The 19,863-nt window shown below is 40.2% G+C and overlaps 4 protein-coding genes and 1 long non-coding RNA gene across 9 annotated transcripts in view; 4 read left to right on the forward strand and 1 right to left on the reverse strand.

The window, feature by feature from the left end:
• The window catches only part of LOC134184392 (collagen alpha-1(X) chain-like), a 7,661-nt gene extending 7,432 nt beyond the window's left edge, over positions 1-229 (forward strand). For both annotated transcript variants that reach the window (XM_062652069.1, XM_062652078.1), the window contains one exon: positions 1-229. This exon is cut by the window's left edge and continues 305 nt beyond it. In XM_062652069.1, the coding sequence (XP_062508053.1) occupies positions 1-36 (36 nt within the window). In that variant the 3' untranslated portion in view covers positions 37-229.
• Positions 230-838: 609 nt separating this feature from the next.
• Positions 839-3,499, reverse strand: LOC134195535 (uncharacterized). Its single transcript, XR_009972386.1, has 3 exons — positions 3,223-3,499; positions 1,338-1,413; positions 839-1,198 (listed from the first exon to the last, which is right to left on the reverse strand). It is a non-coding gene; the product is annotated as an uncharacterized LOC134195535 (long non-coding RNA).
• Positions 3,500-4,376: 877 nt separating this feature from the next.
• On the forward strand, positions 4,377-9,506 carry LOC134181783 (collagen alpha-1(X) chain-like). Of its 2 annotated transcripts, XM_062649061.1 has the most exons (13): positions 4,377-4,452; positions 4,515-4,598; positions 4,668-4,703; positions 7,744-7,905; positions 7,963-8,034; positions 8,107-8,160; positions 8,226-8,279; positions 8,340-8,393; positions 8,455-8,517; positions 8,578-8,634; positions 8,702-8,731; positions 8,798-8,873; positions 8,957-9,506. In XM_062649061.1, exons 5-13 carry the CDS (start codon positions 7,978-7,980, stop codon positions 9,292-9,294), a joined length of 783 nt encoding a protein of 260 aa, XP_062505045.1. In that variant the 5' UTR covers positions 4,377-4,452; positions 4,515-4,598; positions 4,668-4,703; positions 7,744-7,905; positions 7,963-7,977; the 3' UTR covers positions 9,295-9,506. The 2 variants fall into 2 exon arrangements, with proteins under 2 accessions (XP_062505045.1, XP_062505037.1); XM_062649053.1 differs by having other exon boundaries at positions 8,226-8,393.
• A 650-nt stretch (positions 9,507-10,156) lies between these two features.
• On the forward strand, positions 10,157-15,933 carry LOC134185462 (uncharacterized). Of its 3 annotated transcripts, XR_009970787.1 has the most exons (13): positions 10,157-10,255; positions 10,679-10,718; positions 11,005-11,118; positions 12,054-12,179; positions 12,309-12,434; positions 12,580-12,704; positions 12,776-12,978; positions 13,083-13,291; positions 13,351-13,427; positions 14,820-14,970; positions 15,028-15,194; positions 15,332-15,441; positions 15,554-15,933. XR_009970787.1 is itself a non-coding variant. In XM_062653253.1 (6 exons), exons 4-6 carry the CDS (start codon positions 15,158-15,160, stop codon positions 15,911-15,913), a joined length of 507 nt encoding a protein of 168 aa, XP_062509237.1. In that variant the 5' UTR covers positions 13,061-13,291; positions 13,351-13,427; positions 14,820-14,970; positions 15,028-15,157; the 3' UTR covers positions 15,914-15,933. The 3 variants fall into 3 exon arrangements, 1 of the variants encoding a protein (XP_062509237.1); XR_009970785.1 differs by having other exon boundaries at positions 12,054-12,434; XM_062653253.1 differs by lacking the exons at positions 10,157-10,255; positions 10,679-10,718; positions 11,005-11,118; ... (2 more) ...; positions 12,580-12,704; positions 12,776-12,978 and having other exon boundaries at positions 13,061-13,291.
• A 2,292-nt stretch (positions 15,934-18,225) lies between these two features.
• Positions 18,226-19,735, forward strand: LOC134192655 (lymphotoxin-alpha-like). Its single transcript, XM_062661407.1, has 9 exons — positions 18,226-18,280; positions 18,349-18,401; positions 18,466-18,483; positions 18,545-18,616; positions 18,684-18,746; positions 18,807-18,863; positions 18,931-18,960; positions 19,027-19,102; positions 19,186-19,735. The coding sequence occupies exons 7-9, from the start codon at positions 18,931-18,933 to the stop codon at positions 19,524-19,526; spliced, it is 447 nt and encodes a 148-aa protein (XP_062517391.1). The 5' UTR covers positions 18,226-18,280; positions 18,349-18,401; positions 18,466-18,483; positions 18,545-18,616; positions 18,684-18,746; positions 18,807-18,863; the 3' UTR covers positions 19,527-19,735.
• The last annotated feature ends 128 nt before the right edge of the window (positions 19,736-19,863 follow it).

Raw genomic sequence — 19,863 nt, forward strand, 5'->3', positions numbered from 1 at the left:
ACTTATTCAGTTTTTGGTATTTTTAAGATCGACTAGAAGCATGTTGTTGAGAATGAGAATGTCAATTAATTAAGTGATACGTGTGAGTGTCAAATGACTCTCCATGTGATCATGTTTAATAGTAATTGTAGTTGTGACTGTGTATGTTGGACTGTAGTGTGACCATTCAACCCTAATTTTTGTTTGTTTCATTTCTATATTATTAGCAATAAATGTTCATTGAATCGTATTGTCAGGCAATGACCCAACTGGTTTTCAATACAGCCAACATGCTGTCCACAATACAAATGTTCTTTGCAGCCAGTGTGTATTTCATGACAGGTAATCTGAGTTGGTATCCAATAGTTTAACCAGAGACAACAAGATTTGCTGTGATTATTGAGCTACAGGACACTGTTGTCTCAATATAATTGATATACTCCCTTGGAGATCATTTGTCACATCTTTGCTGGTGCAAATTTTTGTCATAGACCACGCCCTACTAACACGCGTTAGGCCATACCGGTTTTCGATTCGTTCCTATGGCCCTGAAAACAGAAACTGAAAGATGAACTACTTGCTCAATCTAACTTGAACTCAAGTACCTGCATACTTTACTAACCATTTAGTCAGAGTGTATATATATGTACAGTTTTGACATATGTTTGCAAAGGTTTTACAAGAGCATCGCTTGAAATATTCGTTGACGAAGGCGAAAAAGCCATATGCCACGATGATCATATGATAACCTATACCTACAGTATACATACTAGCTTACTTGCTTGTTTAGTGCTGGGCATAGTGCATACAGCACTAACTCCTTGCTGTTAGGCAATACAACAACACAAAATGTCAGATATCTCGTTTCATACAATTAACATAACCTGCTCAATACAAATAATCTAGAACAGCAAAGGAACAGCATTTGAGGTATTTAGATAACACAAAATGCAATATGCACTACAATTGCTCATTTCAACATCACAAAATGTAAATATAAATGTTATAGCTACTGATCACACAAGTCTAGATACAGAATAAATTAGTAATCAAAACATCACTATTATCATCCTTGTACTGGCAATAAGTCGTGTTTTCTTGGTTCTGCAGTCAGCCCTTCACCTAATAGAGTGAGCGCAAAGTTGAAGGCCCTAGGATTTTCCAATGCTTCTGCAATCTTTTCGTCCAGATTTTCTGTGATAATATAGTGTTCTTCATCCTACAATGCCACAGAGTACCAATAAGATAATGAAAACTTATTGCCTGAAGTGGTGTGTGTGTGTGTGTGTGTGTGTGTGTGTGTGTGTGTGTGTGTGTGTGTGTGTGTGTGTACGTGTGCCGCAACTCATGAAGTGTACTAAGTCTCTCCAAATGTCTTTCTTCTTCTCCTTGACAACTTCCTGTTTCTTTGCTTTTACTGATAATTTTTCTGCTCTAATAAAGCAAGCACATAGACATCAGCCAACTCAGAGGACATCTCAACAACAACTTCCCGTTCCATTCAACCAAAGTCAGAAATTCTTTGTTGTAAAAGTTGATCCGTTATTATGACTAAGTACATACAGCTACACTATTAATGCTGCTGCTTTGACCTAAAGCATTAGTTATTCTCATCTGTGAAGTATGCTGTTTGCATTTTTCCGGTAGTTAACATACACATTATACTCCAGAAGAACAACACTTCGGTCAATAGCTACAGACCACAGATACATCATACTTGCCAATAATAGTCCACTTCCTGCATGTAGAGCTGCTCTTAAAAAGCACATTGTAATAGCAGTGTCATTTGCATCAGAAAAATTCAAAAACATCCCGACATTTTAAATCGCCTCCAGCAATTATCGGCGTGTTTGGGAAGCATATCACAAATCATGAAAGAACGCTAGAAAGATCAAGATACAGCCAACTACTACCGCATCCAAGACAAGAATCATGATGCTCAAGTGTCAGTGCGAGATTGTAAGATTTAATGGATCAAAAGTCAAGCTTACACTGAAGCATTGGAAATAGCTAAAACAACTTTTTCTGTTGCTCAGTCTTCACAAGCATCAGAGAGTTGGAAACGTGTATTGAACAACTGAAAGTAATAGCAAAGAGATCGTATACTTGTTCTACATGCAAATCAAAGTTGAAGCTGCCTTAAGGGCTTCACAGCCAGTACAAGCTATTGGGCTGCAGGATATCAGTTTGAGTCAGATGCGTACGTCTTTCACAGTTGAATGAAGCTAACAGAAGTGCTCAATCTCTGAGACCAGAAGAGCATCAAAGTTTACAGACTGCATCCATAAAAATCTGCTTGGACTTTGTAGTTCGGATGCTGAAGTACTTTATAATTAGAAAGTTAGATTAAGGTACAGACTTACTAAAACATAATACAGTCACTAGATTCATGAAGTGTATTTTACAGTAAGTGCTGATTGTCATATGTCTATATGTTTGTTTGCCTTTTCTCTGCTTATTGATATTAAAGATATTTTAAATTTGTAGAGACAACAAATAATTCAAACATTCATGTTCTTATATAGCTCAACAAACTCATGAAGTTGTCAACTGCACAATAAATACGACTAGCACATACAACACTATATCCAATAAAGAAGCACTAAAGTGCTAAAGTTAAAACCCATGGCTGTTATCCAGTTGTTCCATTGCTTATTAGTTCTACACCAGTCTACTATAGACTGTAATTGTTTTCTCACTAATTATTTACTGTAACTAACAACCTATGTGGAGTAGCTAATACCACCCACATTTGCCTATCAACCCACCCACATCCGGGTACAGTTGTTGAGCTGGCCAGCCTGTGCTACTGTAACCTTAGCACATGCGTGCCTTGAGTTAATTAATCAAGCAAACAATTTTATTGATGTCCATAAACAGAGCTGTAATAAGAGTGCTAGTAGCATCCTAAACCACAAATAGCAGAGTTGTAGTGCCGCCAGTCCAACTGGTAAACTTAGATATTTCACTCACTGTTGTTCTATGTGTCAGAGGCAGTGGAGCAACTCGCAAGTTGGGGGTGGGCTTGAAAGGACATCAGAGTACATGAACTACGAGGGTACTGTTTGCTTACAAAAATAGAGATTGTACTCAAAGTTGGGATGCCCAAGTCCACTCAGCCCCACCTCAGCCCCCTGTATCCCCATGGACCACAATGAGGTGTAACTGCTGATATACACGTATTTACTGCAGCATAAACTTAGTACATATTGACTTGTAAAAACAATTTACATGCATACTAACTTGCAATATGCTCTGGAGGATTAATTCAGACGCTCCATTTCCGGGTAGGCAAGTAGATAGTAATTCAGAATACAATCCAATATGAGAAGTGGACAAGCATAACAACAAATAGAATGCAACACGACGTCTATTCTCCGGCAGCCGGTATTCTCAATTCTCCAAACTGTTCACTCAAGTCCCGTATTAGCATAGCAAAAGAGCATGCGCACTTTTGTATCTGCTTTTCTTTCAAGATGATGTGAAGAGGACGCTGGAAACATTAACGATGGCTGTTATGCGGAAGGCAAGTTTTTTATGTAAACACGTTGTAATAGAAAGGACGTTGAGTATGCAGTTGTTTCGTACGAACTTGGATGGGCTTAGCAAACATTTCACGTGTAAACCCTTGCAAGATAGACTGTTCGCCGTGTTGCTCGTACAGATACGTACATAATTTGTGTGCTGGCTGGCTACTGTAGACAGCTCAGGAAGAGTGCTTGACTCGTTTGGAACTCCGAGGCTTTACTTTTGTTGTAGGCGTGGCAATTGCCGTCTCTGATTGTAAACCTCTTTCCATACTTTGTCATTCCTGGGTACGCCCCTGGGAGTGGTATGAGATGTGACAATACTAATAGCTTATTAATTAAACATCATTGTTGTTGTAAATCTATCATTGAAAACATGACTTCAAAGTCAGTGTTTGTGTTAACGTTTCTCACTCCATCCAACATTTCTATCTTTATTTTTTACAAATGTTTTGTTGCTAATGTTCATGATTTATCTTGATGAATGGAAACTGCAGCAAGACAATATGCCACACTTACTTGACACAAGCAACTTCTGGTTGAACGACAAATGAAATCAACACCATTGACTGAATATTGAACTTGCAGCTCAATTTCAACTTGAAAGAAATTTATGGAGTTGGATGAAGGAAAAGTTGAACAGAAAATTGCTGTTAGAGCAGCAATAATGGAAATGAGACATTGTAGATGTTTGGGAGGATTTGACTTAGTTAGTCTCCTGGAGCCATTGGCACTTTATTTACATCATTGCTGCTGATGGATGACATAGAGGGATGGCAATAGCATGTGGAGACTGTCATGTTTGTTACTGAAAATAGATTATACATCACTTACACTTACGTTGATCGTCCTCTGATTAATCATTCTATTGATAGTGTGTAAATGAACGGACATGACAGCAAGCAGACAATAGGTGGGAACATTGCTGATATGAGTGGACAAGCAAGTACATCTTGTTGTATTACTTTGAACTTGTATCATTTGCTCATTGGTTTGGTGATGTTGCAGCTGGTAGTGTTGGTCATCTTGGCATTGTGCATGCAGCCATCGTATTCTGTTGATGTGGAGTGCATTGGAAGCAAGGGAGAACCGGTAGTGTGTGTTTGATCTCTTGTCGTAATGATCAAGTTGTATCGAGTGAGCATTTGTGGTCTTTTGTAGGGTTTTCCCGGAGTTCCAGGTCCTCCAGGAAGACAGGTGAGTGATGGATGTAGAATATATCTATTGAGGTACTAGTCATTATGATAGAAAATGTATGGGAGAAGTAGGCGAGTGGAGTATTGATGAGATAACGTGTGAGGGTTGCTTATATGAGACTACGGGATGGAGTAGAATGGGGATTATAATGGTTGTCAGTATGTTTAACATATGAGAAACCAAGTACTGTATTTTCACACATTTGGCTGCATGCCTGTTTTTGCAGGGTTGACCAAGGTCCAGCATGTCAGATAAATTGAGGTGATGTGATCATTCCTCCCTAAATACTAGACTCGAGCATGTTGCAGCTGTTTTATGTGTAATGAAACACTCCTACTAGTACACTACTTACATTGTGAAGAAGCACTTAAGTGCTAAACCCATGGCTGCTAGCTTTGACAACACGGAATAGCTATACTGCACATGCAAGAAATGACACGTGCGACTAGACTGCCAGGTGTACAGTGTGCTGCTAATTGATGTCAAGAGTGTGAGAATTGGGCTGGACATGCACATTGACTAACACTCAAGTGGTGTGCAAATTAACACCAGCAATTACAGTTAGTGCATGCACTGCATTCCAATTGTCTGGCTATCCGTTTCTTAGTCGTTGGTGCTACCGTCTACAACCCTATTACCGTAATTCTAGTGCATGCAGACCTTGGGTTAAATATATACAATGAACATAATAGTCTAACATATGTATCGTGTATAATCCTATTTCTAAAGAAACAGGCTGACACAGAGGGGTTTGGGGTTTGTATGAACCTCCCCGCAGCAGTTAGAAGTCTGGCTATGGGGAGTTATAAGAAATACAAGGACGGCAATCCTATTGGGATATGATGTCCACATGATGACAACAAACTTCTTAGTCTATCTTCTTTTATTATCTTATTATCTGCATGTAATATGACAAAAGCACAGTAATTTACATCCCAGTTTCTGGTATTTACTCTTTTGCACACGTTTAAGGGTAGTGGTGGGTACTCGCAATCTTGCAGGCGTCCAAAGCCAGGCAATTGTTGGATATTATAACCGGATACGTTCTTTTACCAACTTTACATGGAACCACTTTTATCCCAAACGAATTCCATTTGGAGACAAATTCTACGTATGGGTCTAATAAAGTAATTTTTTCCAGACTTTGTGTATTTCAAGATAGATCATGTTATATATTGTGTATGTCTATTTTGTAAATTTCTTCAGTCTTGTCCTGTTTCCAACCCAGTCCAGTACACACTGATGGGACACTTCACATTCTCTAGCAACTCTGGCTTTGGTACCACCCAATGTATCATACATACTGATGATAGTACAGCCAGCTTCTTGATGATGTACACATTGTATATGTCTTTTTGCCATACTGTGAACAGGTTCTACTCTTTTGACGTTTTCAAATTGCTTGTGCATCGTCCAGATTATCTTCCATTTTAGTGTCTGATTTTCTGTAATGACAACATTGATGTCTGCCTCGAATTACAACACATTCAGTGAATGCTACCTGTACTAGTCATTAATCTAGAATCATGTAAAACTTTCAAGGCAACTGCGTGTTTTCTTACACCTTGAAGAGTTTTTGTCTTTTCACACACGTTATATCTTCTAAAGAATGCCAGCAAGAAACCAGATCATCCATAATTGAAGCAACGATCGAACTTGAGCAGATAGACTTAGACGTTATGTAGAGAAGATTTGCACACGAAGAGATTTCAGTGAAAGCCCGGTTGTGCGGACCGTACATTCACTCTCACGAAACCGAGTTCCTACTGATGGATCGAACATATGTGTAGTACAGCTACAGCATAGTCTCATGTAGCCAGACCTTAACCCCGCCCTTCTCTCATCTGGCATGAGGGTGGGGTTAAGGTCTGGCTACACCAGACTAGCTACAGCACATGTGTAGGTACAGCCCTCGCTTATACCAGCTCTCTTCGTGCACTATATTGGCATCCTGGTACAGTTACTGGACATTGACAAGCAACTTTCTGGCAAACCTCACTCATACCAGCATGCAGCTAATTGTGTGGAAAACTGATGGTGTCTTTGTACAAAATTATTCAAATGCACTTGCTAAGTTGCCTATATATTTTACTTAAATTGTAGTTGAGAGGCGTTATCAAAATAGATTACTTAGAGTCTGAGGGCTTTATGAGAATAATTCACTGAGGCTAACAAAGTTACATTAACAAACTTGGTAATAAAAGTATTGGATGATGGCAGCTTCTTTGTTTCCAAACTGTTTGCATAACTTTTTGTGCAGTTGTAGTACTTTGAGCAACATTGTGTGTGTGTGTGTGTGTGTGTGTGTGTGTGTGTGTGTGTGTGTGTGTGTATGTTTGTGTGTGTGAGTGTGTGTGTGTGCATGTGTGTGTGTGTGCATGTGCATGTGCATGCATGTGTGTATGAGTGCGCACATGTGTGTGTGTGTGTGTGTGTGTGTGTGTGTGTGTGTGTGTGGTGTGTGTGTGTGTGTGTGTACATGTGTTTGTGTGTGTGTGTGTACATGTGTTTGTGTGTGTGTGTGTGTGTGTGTGTGTGTGTCAGTGTGTGTGTGTCAGTGTGTGTCAGTGTGTGTGTGTGTGTGTGCATGTGCATGCGTGTGTTTGTCTGCACGCACGTGTGTGTGTGTGTGTGTTTGTTTGTTTGTGTTTGTGTGTGCACGTGTGTGTGTGCACGTGTGTGTGTACATGTGTGTGTGTGTGTGTGTGTGTGTGTGTGTGTGTGTGTGTGTTTCTGTGTGTGTGTTTGTTTGTTTGTGTTTGTGTGTGTGTGCACGTGTGTGTGCATGTGTGTATGTGTGTGTGCATGTGTGTATGTGTGTGTGAGTGTATGCATGCATACGTGTGTGCATGTGTGTGTGTGTGTGTGTGTGTGTGTGTGTGTGTGTGTGTGTGTGTGTGTGTGTGTGTGTGTGTGTGTGTGTGTGTGTTTGCATGCGAGTGTTGAATTTTGGGAGTTGAAATAGAGAAATTTATATTGCCGTTGACTTAATTTACATTTCAACTTATCAGTTTTGTATCAAGTGAATTGTGTGATGTAGGGACCAGTAGGAAAACAAGGAGCAGCAGGAATTTCAGGCGGCACCGGCTTGAAGATAAATGATTGGCATTTATGTGACTGGCTTGTCAATTATTCATTGTTTGTAATTTCTTTTTAAGGTGAGGTAGGAGCTGAAGGTGCAGTTGGTCCACCAGGTAAACAGGTAAATAGTGAGTAAGATTTATCTTATATTCAACTATTAATTGAATAACGTTTAAAGGGAGTGCAAGGTGTGATGGGTCGTGCAGGTCCACCCGGACCTCAAGGTCCTCCAGGGAAAAGTGGAATGATGGTATGAGACAACACATTGAATCGACACACATTTTGCATTTGTAATTTGTAATTGTATTTGATGTGAATGGAGGGTCCAGCGGGACCCAGAGGTCCTCCAGGACAAACGGGAGGACGTGGAGAGAAGGTGGCATCCAATGTTTAGTGAAAATTCAATCAATTTTAATGATTTGTGTTGTGACTTTATGTAAGGGGGAACAAGGAGTGGAGGGTCCAAGAGGTTTGGCTGGATTAGATGGCATTCCGGTATTGTTATGTCAATTTAATGTATATCTTGTTGATGGACTGTGTGTGTTGCTTGTACAGGGTGCTGCAGGTCCCATCGGACCCGTAGGATCACGTGGACCATTAGGAGTGAAGGTCGGATATTGATTGGTGTGGGTAAGATGTAAGATTTAATGTGAGTTTGCTACCATATTAGGGTGATCGTGGATTACCCGGAGCAAAGGGAGAAGCCGGACCACAAGGTCGTCCCGGTCCAGAGGTGAATGAGATTTGCATGTTGTGATTGTTGGTGTGGTTTTTGTATTTGAGTGTGTGTTAGATGAGTGAAGATGTGTTGAAACGCTATTTTTCTCCAGTCAAGGGACTGGCAGAGAGGGTAGGGATGGTTATTGTATGGTGAGATGGTGTTTGTAGTGCATATAGAGCATGTGTTCATTTGGTAGATGAAAGAACTGGAGGATTGGAAAGAAGAGGTAGACAAGCAAAGAGAGGTGAAGTGAGTAGTGTTGTGTGGGACTGATTGTTGATGGTTGCTGCAGTGGACAAAGAATGAGAGTAGAGTGACTGTTGCAGCACATCTTGTAGGATCATCATACAGTTGGTATACTATATCAGGTGAGTGTGTTTTGTTGTTGTATGTTGTTGTGTGTTGTTTACTATGTTGTGTATATTGATGTACTACATGTTGTTGTGTTGAGGTGTGATAACCTACTGGCAAACAAGCAGTCCATCATTCTTACTGGGTGCCATCACATACAGCAATGGAGCTCTTACAATTCCATCTGATGGTGTTTACTATATTTATACACATCTCCATTTAGATGACAATAGTGGCAGTTACATTCAACCTTACATCAGAGTAAATGGCAATCTTGTTTTGTACATTTCAAGCTACAATCGTGGTGGATACGAATCAAAGCATGGTGGTCTACTTCAGCAGCTGAAAAAAGGTGATAGCGTTGACATATATGGTGGAGGATATCGACACCTCATGGGCTCTACTACTTCAGTTTTTGGTATTTTTAAGATCGACTAGAAGCATGTTGTTGAGAATGAGAATGTCAATTAATTAAGTGATAAGTGTGAGTGTCAAATGACTCTCCATGTGATCATGTTTAATAGTAATTGTAGTTGTGACTGTGTATGTTGGACTGTAGTGTGACCATTCAACCCTAATTTTTGTTTGTTTCATTTCTGTTTAGTTCCATTTCTATATTATTAGCAATAAATGTTCATCTCTTTGTCTCATTTCTTGAATAGCAACAGAAAGACAAACTACTTGCTCAGTAGAATTTGACCAAAGAGGAAAAAATTATTTAACTTGAACTCAACTACTACCTACCTAATTAATATACATACTTTTTAATGAGTCAGACACAGTGTACCCAGTAGTTGCAACTCTTGAGTCTATAGGATACAACCGAGTTCCGCCTATTTCAATTTGATAGCAACAGACTATTTCAATGACGCGCTCTGATCCCTGCATTGTGTATCATCCAAGGTCAGAAATAGGCATTTTAAATTTGGTGGAGATCTGATGTGCCGTTCACACACACACACACACACACACACACACACACACACACACACACACACACACACACACATGCACAAAGGCTCTAAATGTAGATATGTATGCTGTAAACAGTTGATATCAGTAATTTAGTTACACAGACTAAAATGTTTTAGATCAAATCTTACCTTGTGATATCTGATAATCTCATAGATTGAAATTCTAAAATAAAATTCAAAAGCCTGGATCTAGAAGACTGAAATTGTACATATGCTCAATAAAAAATTAATTTAAAGCACCTTGTAAGGTTTTGCGTATTAAATACTAAAACCCTCTTTGAGGTCTCTTAGTAGAATGTGTACACTGCAATATTCACATCCGGGTATGCAACTTTCCTTGCCTGCTCACGCACGTGACTCATCTGTCTTGCCACGTTATTGCATTTGCACGTCTGTAAGTGTTCTGTTCGATCCTTGAAAGGAAGGTATGTCTACGTCAGTGTCAGTAGTAAGAAGAAGGCAGAGTGAGTAACGAAGAGCTGAAATTGCGCCTTTTCTGTGTATGCGACGCCTTCATTGCTACTCAATCTCACGTTTGTTTGAATGTTAAGACGTCTCGACGGTTACTTTCGATTGAGATCAGTTTGTGCAGCGTATTTGCAGTTCTAGCGTTTGTGTTGCGTCTTCTCTTCTCGCGTCGAACGCGCTCAGTGAAAACGAGGCGGCGGAAAATAGTAAACGAAATCGTATCTTTTTTTATTCAGTCAGAAATGCGTTACAGAGTTCTTAATTAATTAATACGATTGTGCATATATACGGGAGTTTGTAAGCATTGGGCTAGTTTGAGGACACGTAACCCGTGAATGTTTTAATTTATTTTTAATGTCAGATTGTATGTTTTTATCTAGACTTTTTGTTAACAGATGGATATCAAGAAAGAGATCAGTGGTAAGCATTGCAATATTGCAAATGATGATGTTTTAGGTCATTTTGAGCTGTTTTTGTGAGGATGTGTGTGTGTGTGTGTGTGTGTGTGTGTGTGTGTGTGTGTGTGTGTGTGTGTGTGTGTGTGTGTTGTGCGCGCGCGCGCGCGCGTGTAGCTCAGTTGGTTAGAGAATAACGGAGTTATCCAATAGAGTTACCAGTGTGGACATGTTACATATGATGGAGTGTGTGCTTGCTTGTATCTGGTTCATTTTCTGTGTGACTGACTTTTGTTTGTTTGTACTTACAGTCCTGGTGCAATGTTACTTACATCAATCCAAGTATGTTGCCATAGTATTGCTGGAGGAGTGCTTGGCGTTACAACAGAAATACCCTTCAGCTAATGCTGTCAAAGTGGCAAATAGTAAGTGTTGTGTGTGAGTAAGTGTTGTTTTGTCAACTTATTTGACAAGAGGATATGATGCTTCTATTGCCATCAGTATTCCTGTCTTTCTCTTGTATCTCTCCCTGCTTGTGTATGATGCATGCTTGTATGTGTGACAGTGAGACTGGCTGGTGACTGCTAGTGTTATTGCACGAGCTTACACTGTGTATGTTTTATAGCTACTGTAAACCAAGAAATGTTTGGTGGCCATTTGCTTTGGGTAATTTTGGTATGGCCTAAGAAGTACCTAAATTAAATGTCTACCTAAATTTTGTGAAAGTTGTCAAACCTCTGGACCCTCTGCTGTGCCAGTGGGCTCAACAGCAATTGCAGTCTGTGAACATGGTAAATTATTGCAATTATCATCTAAAGCTAAGTGCTGTCCACTAGTGAGTTGCACGTCAGTTCCTGCAACTGAAACTAAAACTAGTAAATGATAGAGATATTACTTAACAATCTTCAAGAAACAAAGATGAGAGTATTGGAACATCAATTGCCTTTCTAGAAGATAGGGATTGATGTATACTACATAGTGCACACTTACTATTGTGTTGTTTAAATGCGTAAATGTAGTTCTAGTGCACTGTGCATCTAGCCAGGAGTCTCAAGCTTCCGAGGAGTTTGACCGAAAATAGATTGTACCAAATTCCCAGAAGGTACTGAAATTTTACGCCGCCGAAAATTTCTTTGTTTACAGTACACAACAATGGCAGTGTGCAGAGTATGTGCTCTAGAAAGCTCTCGTTTTATCAGTTATCATGGACAGACTGGAACAGTGCCTGTAGTTGCATGTGAGAAAGAACTCATCTCTCACTACTGCATTGAAATATATTAGACATTGATTGTTGTCTTGCAACTTCATTACCAAGAAAAAAGTTGTTGTGTCTTAATTCTCACCTTTATTGTTATTTTAGCTATGAGACTGTTTGGTAGCTGTTTTATGGAACAAAACAAACTCTCTGTAGCAGAAAGATTATTGAGAGATTCTGCTGATACAAAGAATCCTGCTCTTCCGGAAGGTCATCCTGATCTTGCACATGGTATGTGTTCATTGTCTGATACGATTGTAAGACATATCACTCTTCATACTAAAACAACTCTACTCAGCTCACGTGGAGTGAGTGTGTTGTCTATATATTAATATCATCATTAATTGTTATCTTGTTCAGGTCAGTTAACAGTTGCTCAGTGTCTGCACCATCAAGGTAAAGTAAGTGCATCAATCAAGCTGAGGAAGGAGTGTGTCAGGATCTATAAATCATCTTTTTATCTTGAACATCGTCATGTGGCTGCAGGTTAGTTTCTTGTTTTTCGTTTGACGTCAACTTTATGTGAATTGTGAGCATGACATGCTGATTATTATTTGCTCACATTGATACTGCAGTATGAATTAATCAGTCATAATTGTCACTGTTGGTTACAAGCTGTTGTTGTTCTCAGCTGTTGGTCAACTTGGATATTATTTACTGGTAGCTGGACATTTGGATGAAAGCAAAAAACATTTGGAGAATCTCTTGCCATAGTCAGACATTCACTACACAAGAAACATCCTGATACAGCAATTTGTATGTCTAAATGTTCTATAGTAAATGTTGAATCAGTATGTCTGTGAATCAGTGTGTCTTGATTTGTACAGCATTGAAAGGTTTGGCAGAATGTCTGATGAGAAAAGGGAAGAACATTGAAGCAGAAAGACTTTTCTTTGAAGCTGTCAACATTGAAGCAGTTTAGCTCCATGAAAATCATCCCAACAAAATCTACAGTCAGAATTTGTATGAGAAACTCAGAATGGTCATTGTGGCGAGATGTTGTAGAAGTGCAGTATCCAACTGAATATCTGTGAGTCAATCCTATGATTACGATCATTCTTTCACATTTGATGTTGAAGCAAATGTTTCTTGTCCTAATTGTTTGGTGCTTCCTATTCTTGTTGAACGCAAAAGACAAGGCGAAGTGGTGGAGTTTTACCTCGCACTGAAAGCAGTTCACAAACTATCCACAGCAGCTGATTTGCCAAATTCCCGTTTACCTTCTCACTCTCCTCTTCCAGATGAAGAACAGGAAGCATCCTACTTCTGTAGCGAAGAGGGTCTACATTCTTGTGGCTTTACATCTTCATCAACAGCGCAAAGGGATAGTACTTCATCACAAAGTTTGTTATTTACTTTTGAATCATTTAAGTTGTTACACAATTGTTTGTGTAACATTTAGGATCAATATTACAACAACCTGCCAATGTACACACTGTCAGACAATGTGCTGTTGGTCCCAGTTATAGCAAAGTTCAAGTAAGAATGTTTGTTGGTTGTAGTTAATTAAGTCTCAGCATTGGCGTGCACGGAGAGAGCTTGTAGTATTGGTGTGTGTGTGTGTGTGTGTGTGTGTGTGTGTGTGTGTGTGTGTGTGTGTGTGTGTGTGTGTGTGTGTGTGTGTGTGTGTGTGTGTGTGTGTGTGCATTCGTGTGCACTTGTACCCCGGCACCATCAGTGCACCGGCGTGGCGTTGGGGGAAGGGGGCTGGGAGAGGCTATAACCCCCCAGACATTTTAGGCGTGTCACTTCCTTTCAGGCAGAACTATAATCTTAAGTTACTAAACAGTGACGGTTTGCTTAATCTCAGAGTAGTATGGTGACGATTGACGACGCTAATTTTTGACCATATTTCTTTGACAATACACATCATCATTTTAATATCATAAAACCCGTGCCGAGAAGTTGTGGACACGTAAAGTGTGCATGACCATAATGCACTTATTTGAGGCATTTACTACTCTATCTGGCATTGGCACAGTTAAAGAAGACCGCATTAAAAAGGCATGCAGAAGCCTATCCATCAATTAATTATTTCTCAAATAAGTCTAGTTAAGGTCGACAACCCGATTGACCAGAGAATGGAATCTCCTGCGGCTCGACTATATAGCTACCTAATGATTTGCTTGCATTCCAACGGTACTCTCTTCACGTCTTATTCTAGCTAAACTCTATAGCTATAGTCCTATATTGCTCGCTATATTACGAAATGCTAAAATTGGTCAACGCTGTTTGCACTGCATTGGTCTTCTAGATTCTATTGTCATCGAGATGCCATTTCATTTGACGATCGCAGCGAGCCATGAAAAGCTTTTTGGCACGGACTGTAACAATGTTTCCACTTCTTTATACCCACACTGACAGCACTCAGCCTTGCAGTCTATTTTTAACCTAAAATTGATACTATTTACTTAGATCTCTACAAACTGCGAGCTAAAAATTTAGAAAACTGGAAAATGGGCGCGACTTTGCATGTGAGAAATGGGCGTGGCTTTGCATGTGAGAAATGGGCGTGGTTTGCAGTCCAATTTATCCCCAAACTTGAGGACCACCCTATACCAGTGATCAGTGTATGTAATTAATACATTTATTATCAATTATTGCTCCACAGACTTCATGGCGTAGTAATTAGCCTAGGAAACAACTCGTACCACTGTAGGCTGTATGTTAACTTGGTAGACTAGGAGATACTATCAATTTTATCACTTCAGACTGCAAGCAACTAAGACCACTTAATTCATTGGTATTATAACATACAAGAGCAATACTATCAAAAAATCATACAAAGATTGTATGTGACTCAAGAGTTCTTATTTCTTTATGTTGTCTGTTTGTTCCTTATTGACATTTCTGTTGTGTTTTGTCTCTCAGGAGAGAAGCTCATTGCTAGTTCGTCTTCCTGTTGGCAATGAAGTTCCTTACAGAGGATGTACTTTCCGGTAGATAGATACTACAGGTCAGACAGTTGAAGAAGTTCCAGGAGAAAGGCTGGATAGTCGTACAATAGAAACTGTTACTCCTGGTAAGTGACATATGTTTGACATGGTAGTCATGTCTTTACCTTGATTGTTGTATGTAGCTTGGCCACATGCTGATCGAGTGGAGATACACATATTTCCTCAGATGGTCAAACTCGTTTGGGATATTTTGTACACGTTTTCATTGACTCGTCTGCAGAGGTGTGACCTGATTGTGAGGGTAACAGCAGTATGCTACCAGGAGTAGTAGATCAAGGAACAGAGAAAGGTATAAATTTGCACAAAACAATTTGTTTTGTTGTTCTGTTAGTTGTTGCTGCAAAAGTTGGTGGTTGATTTCAATTAAAACTGTGCAGTCATCCTGTTTATCATTTAAATGTATGTTGTTTTTATTACATTTTCTAGAACATTCTTCAGTTCGGCCAGTCTGTGTTGCGAAGAGGAGGAGATTGTCAAGTTACAGATGCGACGAGTTAGACTTGCAAGCAATTGTGTCTGATTTACAGTTTCTTGAGGTAAATACAGTCACGATTCCAGATGATTGTTGGATTTGTATAGTTCAACTGTGGATTGACTATAAATGGAGTAAAAGTCACGTTTTATGCTTATTATCTCTCTTTGTTATAGGTTGGCATGGATGTCAGAAGTAATTGGTATGAGATTGGTATTCATCCTGGAGTCGACTTAGAAGAGTTGTTTGATTGTAAAGATTGTTTCCCCAAAACTTGGCTGCTCGCCTCATACATATCTTCTCACTGTGGAGAAAACGAGAGCAGAAAGCAACTATTGCAATATTCCTGGAAGCATGGAGCCAAGCAAGTGTCGGTGCATGCATCAGAGAAAGCAGTGAAGAAGGCAAAAATCAAAAGTGAAATTGGATGGAATTACGTACTCTCAATGACTCAAATTTCAGTTAAGTTTTTTTACATTTTTTCTATTGTATCTAGAATGGTGTCATTGACTCAAGGATTTCCTAATTGTTGCTAATAACATATCCATCTACTGTATCACACTGACTGGCCTTACACTGAAGTCAGTCTCATGCCATCTGTTGGCGAGTGCATAATCATACACATGGGAGTGGCAAAATTCTCAAACTAAATCTATCTATTTTAGAGAGAGTGAGAGCCCATCAGTATGTAGTAATGGGACGTCACCCCATCTGATAAACATTTATTTGTTAATATCAAATATGTTTGGTTTTGTATTTACAGTATTTTGGGTTTTGTGAACTGGGAATTGTGTGTATGTGCCTGCGTTGGTGTGTGTGTGTGTGTGTGTGTGTGTGTGTGTGTGTGTGTGTGTGTGTGTGAGCTTAATTGGTTAGAGTTGCATTTGGAGAATGGTTTACAGATGTAATTTCCTTGGGCAAGAAATTCACACACAATTGCCTTTCTCGACTCAGGAGTATAACTGAGTACCTGGTCATTGGCTGGGGGTGGACTAGACCGCTGGCTTGGCAGAACATCACGCAGTATATACGGGTACGTGCGACCTTGAGGTCCAGTCCCGCGGCTGCGCCAAAGTTAGTGCCCTTATGCTCTAGCCACGCATCAAGGTGTTCCTCAGGGCGGCATAAAACTCCGAGTAGTGCCGGGGTCCCTACCTAGAAATAGGCAGACGGTGCTATCTACGGAACTTTCCAAAGAGCATATCCATTTGTCCATTTTGTCCATTTTGTGTGTGTGCGTACGTACGTAAGTACGTGTGTGTGTGTGTGTGTGTGTGTGTGTGTGTGTGTGTGTGTGTGCGCGCGCCTGCGTGCGTCTGTGTGCGCTGCGCGCGCACTCTAGGAGGAAGTTCATTACTGAGCTAGCTGCCTTTCATCAGCTTCCACCGGGTGACTTCTGCATCGACGGTGAGCTTAATTATCAATTAACTTTCAGAAAGAATCTTCAGAAATCGCACGCGGTGACATCGGTCTTACTACTAAAAACGACTTTGATGTCCGCTCTAGTCACATGCGCTTAGCATGTCCTATATCCCTTGACGTGAGGGCGTGATTACTTATTACCCGAGGCCCGGATATCCGGGCTAAGGGTATGGTGGTCGTCCAACGTGCGACCGTACGACCATATCTATACTCGATTAGTGCATATGCAAATGACGCTATTCCAACCAATAGGCGAGAAGTGCTGTCATTACCGACCAATAGACGAACGTGATGTCATCATAAGACGCCACCTCTCTGTAACGTGCATGTTTTCCTACTAACAACCAGACGCCTAGTGAACGCACGCGTTACTCCAGCACGTAAAGCGAAGATGGCCTTTAATATTTGGCTTGTTCCACAGTGTTTCTGCATAGAGTGGTTCTGCAGTCTGCCAGCTTGAATTTTCGGTGTGCGTGGCTAATTATTGTTAGAAAAGTCAGAGCGAACAGAGACGCCTAATCATTTGCACGTGCATGTTTTCTCACATTAATAATGTTTATGGCTCTAGTCACCTCATTACAACAACCTAGTATGTTTATTTAGCTGTGGACATAAATGATTGCGGTTACACGATGATAGCTGGTAAATACGGTAGGCGTAACCACCATGTGAGGGGATTTTTCAATGGTGTCATTCATGAGTGTTCGTGACTCTTGATTTTCAGCTGCCTTACGTACACTGTACACATACATGTCTTAGCATGTCGTGTGCATGTACACCAGCCGAGGGTTTAGCACTGTAGTGCTTCTCTATTCATTATATTTAGGCATCCTAGGCATCGATGTCGACCACTAAAGAGGTATTTAGTCCCCCAGAATGCGGGGCAGTCATTGGTGTCGGAGAACTTCAAATGCCCTTTCTCGCCGGAGGTACAGTATGATGGCGGGTACAGTGTAGAGTGTGCATGGATACGCGAGATTACAGAAAGCGAGTTAATTAATCTAATTAGTACACCGAGTTTCTGCACCATTGCACCGCACTATACGCTACATCAACAGACCGGAACCCTCGCTAGATAGACGACTCGTTTCATTGAGTATGTGTACTTTGGTCACGACGTGTCGTTTTCTAGTTAGCTAATCACCCACTCAAGTCACGGTATTGTGCAAACTAAACAGATCAGGTGCACACCCACCCACGCAATTGCTACCCATAAATGAGGGATTGCGACGCGTTGTGTCATTGTGTTTTCTGATTGCAGAGCGACATGAACATTATCGTCTCCGTTGCAATTGTTTGCTGCTTTCTCGGCGTCGGGTATGTAGAATTAATTAAATGATAATTAACTTTCCGTTTATTTTAATTAACTTAACGTTGTTGTTTGTAGATCATTAACTCCTAAAACTGGAGACTCTACAAACTCTGAAGATCCAGAAGTTCAAGTCTGTCAACCTCTAAAGTCTTATCTCAAACGAACTCAGGTAATTTTATGTCCACAATTTCATTCCGTCGTTCTATCAACTTTACTAAATGTACTTACTGTATCAAGATGGTGCGGTGCGTCTTGACAACGTGTCTGGCATTGGCGGAAAAGGAGAGAAAGTAATCTAAAAATTGTAATTCGATCTTCTAAATAATTTATTAAATTTGATGTCAATTTTAACAGGGAAGTCCAGGGGAAAAGGTAAATCATTGCGTCGATGGACTGAAAAGTCTAGAAATTTTGTAAAGACACACAACTGTAGGGTCCAAGAGGACCCCAAGGCATTAGAGGATCAAAGGGAGAAATCGGTATCCAAGGTCCAGTAGGTCCTAGGGTAAGCATGCACTGGCCTTTGATGTGGGTAAGATGTGAGATTTGATGTGAATTTGCTACTGTATTAGGGTGATCGTGGATTACCCGGAGCAAATGGAGAAGCCGGACCACAAGGTCGTCCCGGTGCAGAGGTGAATGAGATTTGCATGTTGTGATTGTTGGTGTGGTTTTTGTATTTGAGTGTGTGTTAGGTGAGTGAAGATGTGTTGAAACGCTATTTTTCTCCAGTCAAGGGACTGGCAGAGAGGGTAGGGATGGTTATTGTATGGTGAGATGGTGTATGTAGTGCATGTAGAGCATGTGCTCGTTTGGTAGATGAAACAACTGGAGGATTGGAAAGAAGAGGTAGACAAGCAAAGAGAGGTGAAGTGAGTAGTGTTGTGTGGGACTGATTGTTGATTGTTGTTGGAGTGGACAAAGAATGAGAGTAGAGTGACTGTTGCAGCACATCTTGTAGGATCATCAGGCAGTTGGTATACTATATCAGGTGAGTGTGTTTTGTTGTTGTATGTTGTTGTGTGTTGTTTATTATGTTGTGTATATTGATGTACTACATGTTGTTGTGTTGAGGTGTGATAACCTACTGGCAAACAAGCAGTCCATCATTCTTACTGGGTGCCATCACATACAGCAATGGAGCTCTTACAATTCCATCTGATGGTGTTTACTATATTTATACACATCTCTACTTAAATGCCAATAGTGGCTATGCCATTTATCCTTACATCAGAGTAAATGGCAATCGTGTTTTGTACATTGCAAGCTACCATCATCATAGTGAACAGAAAACCAAGCACGCTGGTCTACTTCAGCAGCTGAAAAGAGGTGATAGCGTTGAAATATATGGTGGAGGACATCAACACTACATGAGCTCTACTCATTCAGTTTTTGGTATTTTTAAGATTGACTAGAAGCATGTTGTTGAGAATGAGAATGTCAATTAATTAAGTGATAAGTGTGAGTGTCCAATGACTCTCCATGTGATCATGTTTAATAGTAATTGTAGTTGTGACTGTGTATGTTGGACTGTAGTGTGACCATTCAACCCTAATTTTTGTTTGTTTCATTTCTGTTTAGTTCCATTTCTATATTATTAGCAATAAATGTTCATTGACTCCTACTAATTGTCTCATCTGTTGATGAAGTACTTGCTCAGGCCAACTTGAACTCAACTAGCTAATTGATATTCATACTTTTTAACGAGTCAGAGCATACAGAGTGCCCAGTGGGGTTAAAACTCTTGAGTCC

The sequence above is a fragment of the Corticium candelabrum genome, chromosome 1 (assembly GCF_963422355.1).
Source record: "Corticium candelabrum chromosome 1, ooCorCand1.1, whole genome shotgun sequence".
In the NCBI taxonomy this organism is placed as follows: domain Eukaryota; kingdom Metazoa; phylum Porifera; class Homoscleromorpha; order Homosclerophorida; family Plakinidae; genus Corticium; species Corticium candelabrum.

Coding starts and splice junctions, on each gene's coding strand:
- LOC134185462 (XM_062653253.1), top strand. CDS start 15,158: ATGCTACCAGGAGTAGTAGATCAAGGAACAGAGAAAG. Junction 15,195..15,331: donor AGATCAAGGAACAGAGAAAG/GTATAAATTTGC, acceptor TACATTTTCTAG/AACATTCTTCAGTTCGGCCA. Junction 15,442..15,553: donor CTGATTTACAGTTTCTTGAG/GTAAATACAGTC, acceptor TCTTTGTTATAG/GTTGGCATGGATGTCAGAAG.
- LOC134181783 (XM_062649053.1), top strand. CDS start 7,978: ATGGGTCGTGCAGGTCCACCCGGACCTCAAGGTCCTCCAGGGAAAAGT. Junction 8,635..8,701: donor TCAAGGGACTGGCAGAGAGG/GTAGGGATGGTT, acceptor TTCATTTGGTAG/ATGAAAGAACTGGAGGATTG. Junction 8,732..8,797: donor TGGAGGATTGGAAAGAAGAG/GTAGACAAGCAA, acceptor TGGTTGCTGCAG/TGGACAAAGAATGAGAGTAG.
- LOC134192655 (XM_062661407.1), top strand. CDS start 18,931: ATGAAACAACTGGAGGATTGGAAAGAAGAG. Junction 18,961..19,026: donor TGGAGGATTGGAAAGAAGAG/GTAGACAAGCAA, acceptor TTGTTGTTGGAG/TGGACAAAGAATGAGAGTAG. Junction 19,103..19,185: donor CAGTTGGTATACTATATCAG/GTGAGTGTGTTT, acceptor TGTTGTGTTGAG/GTGTGATAACCTACTGGCAA.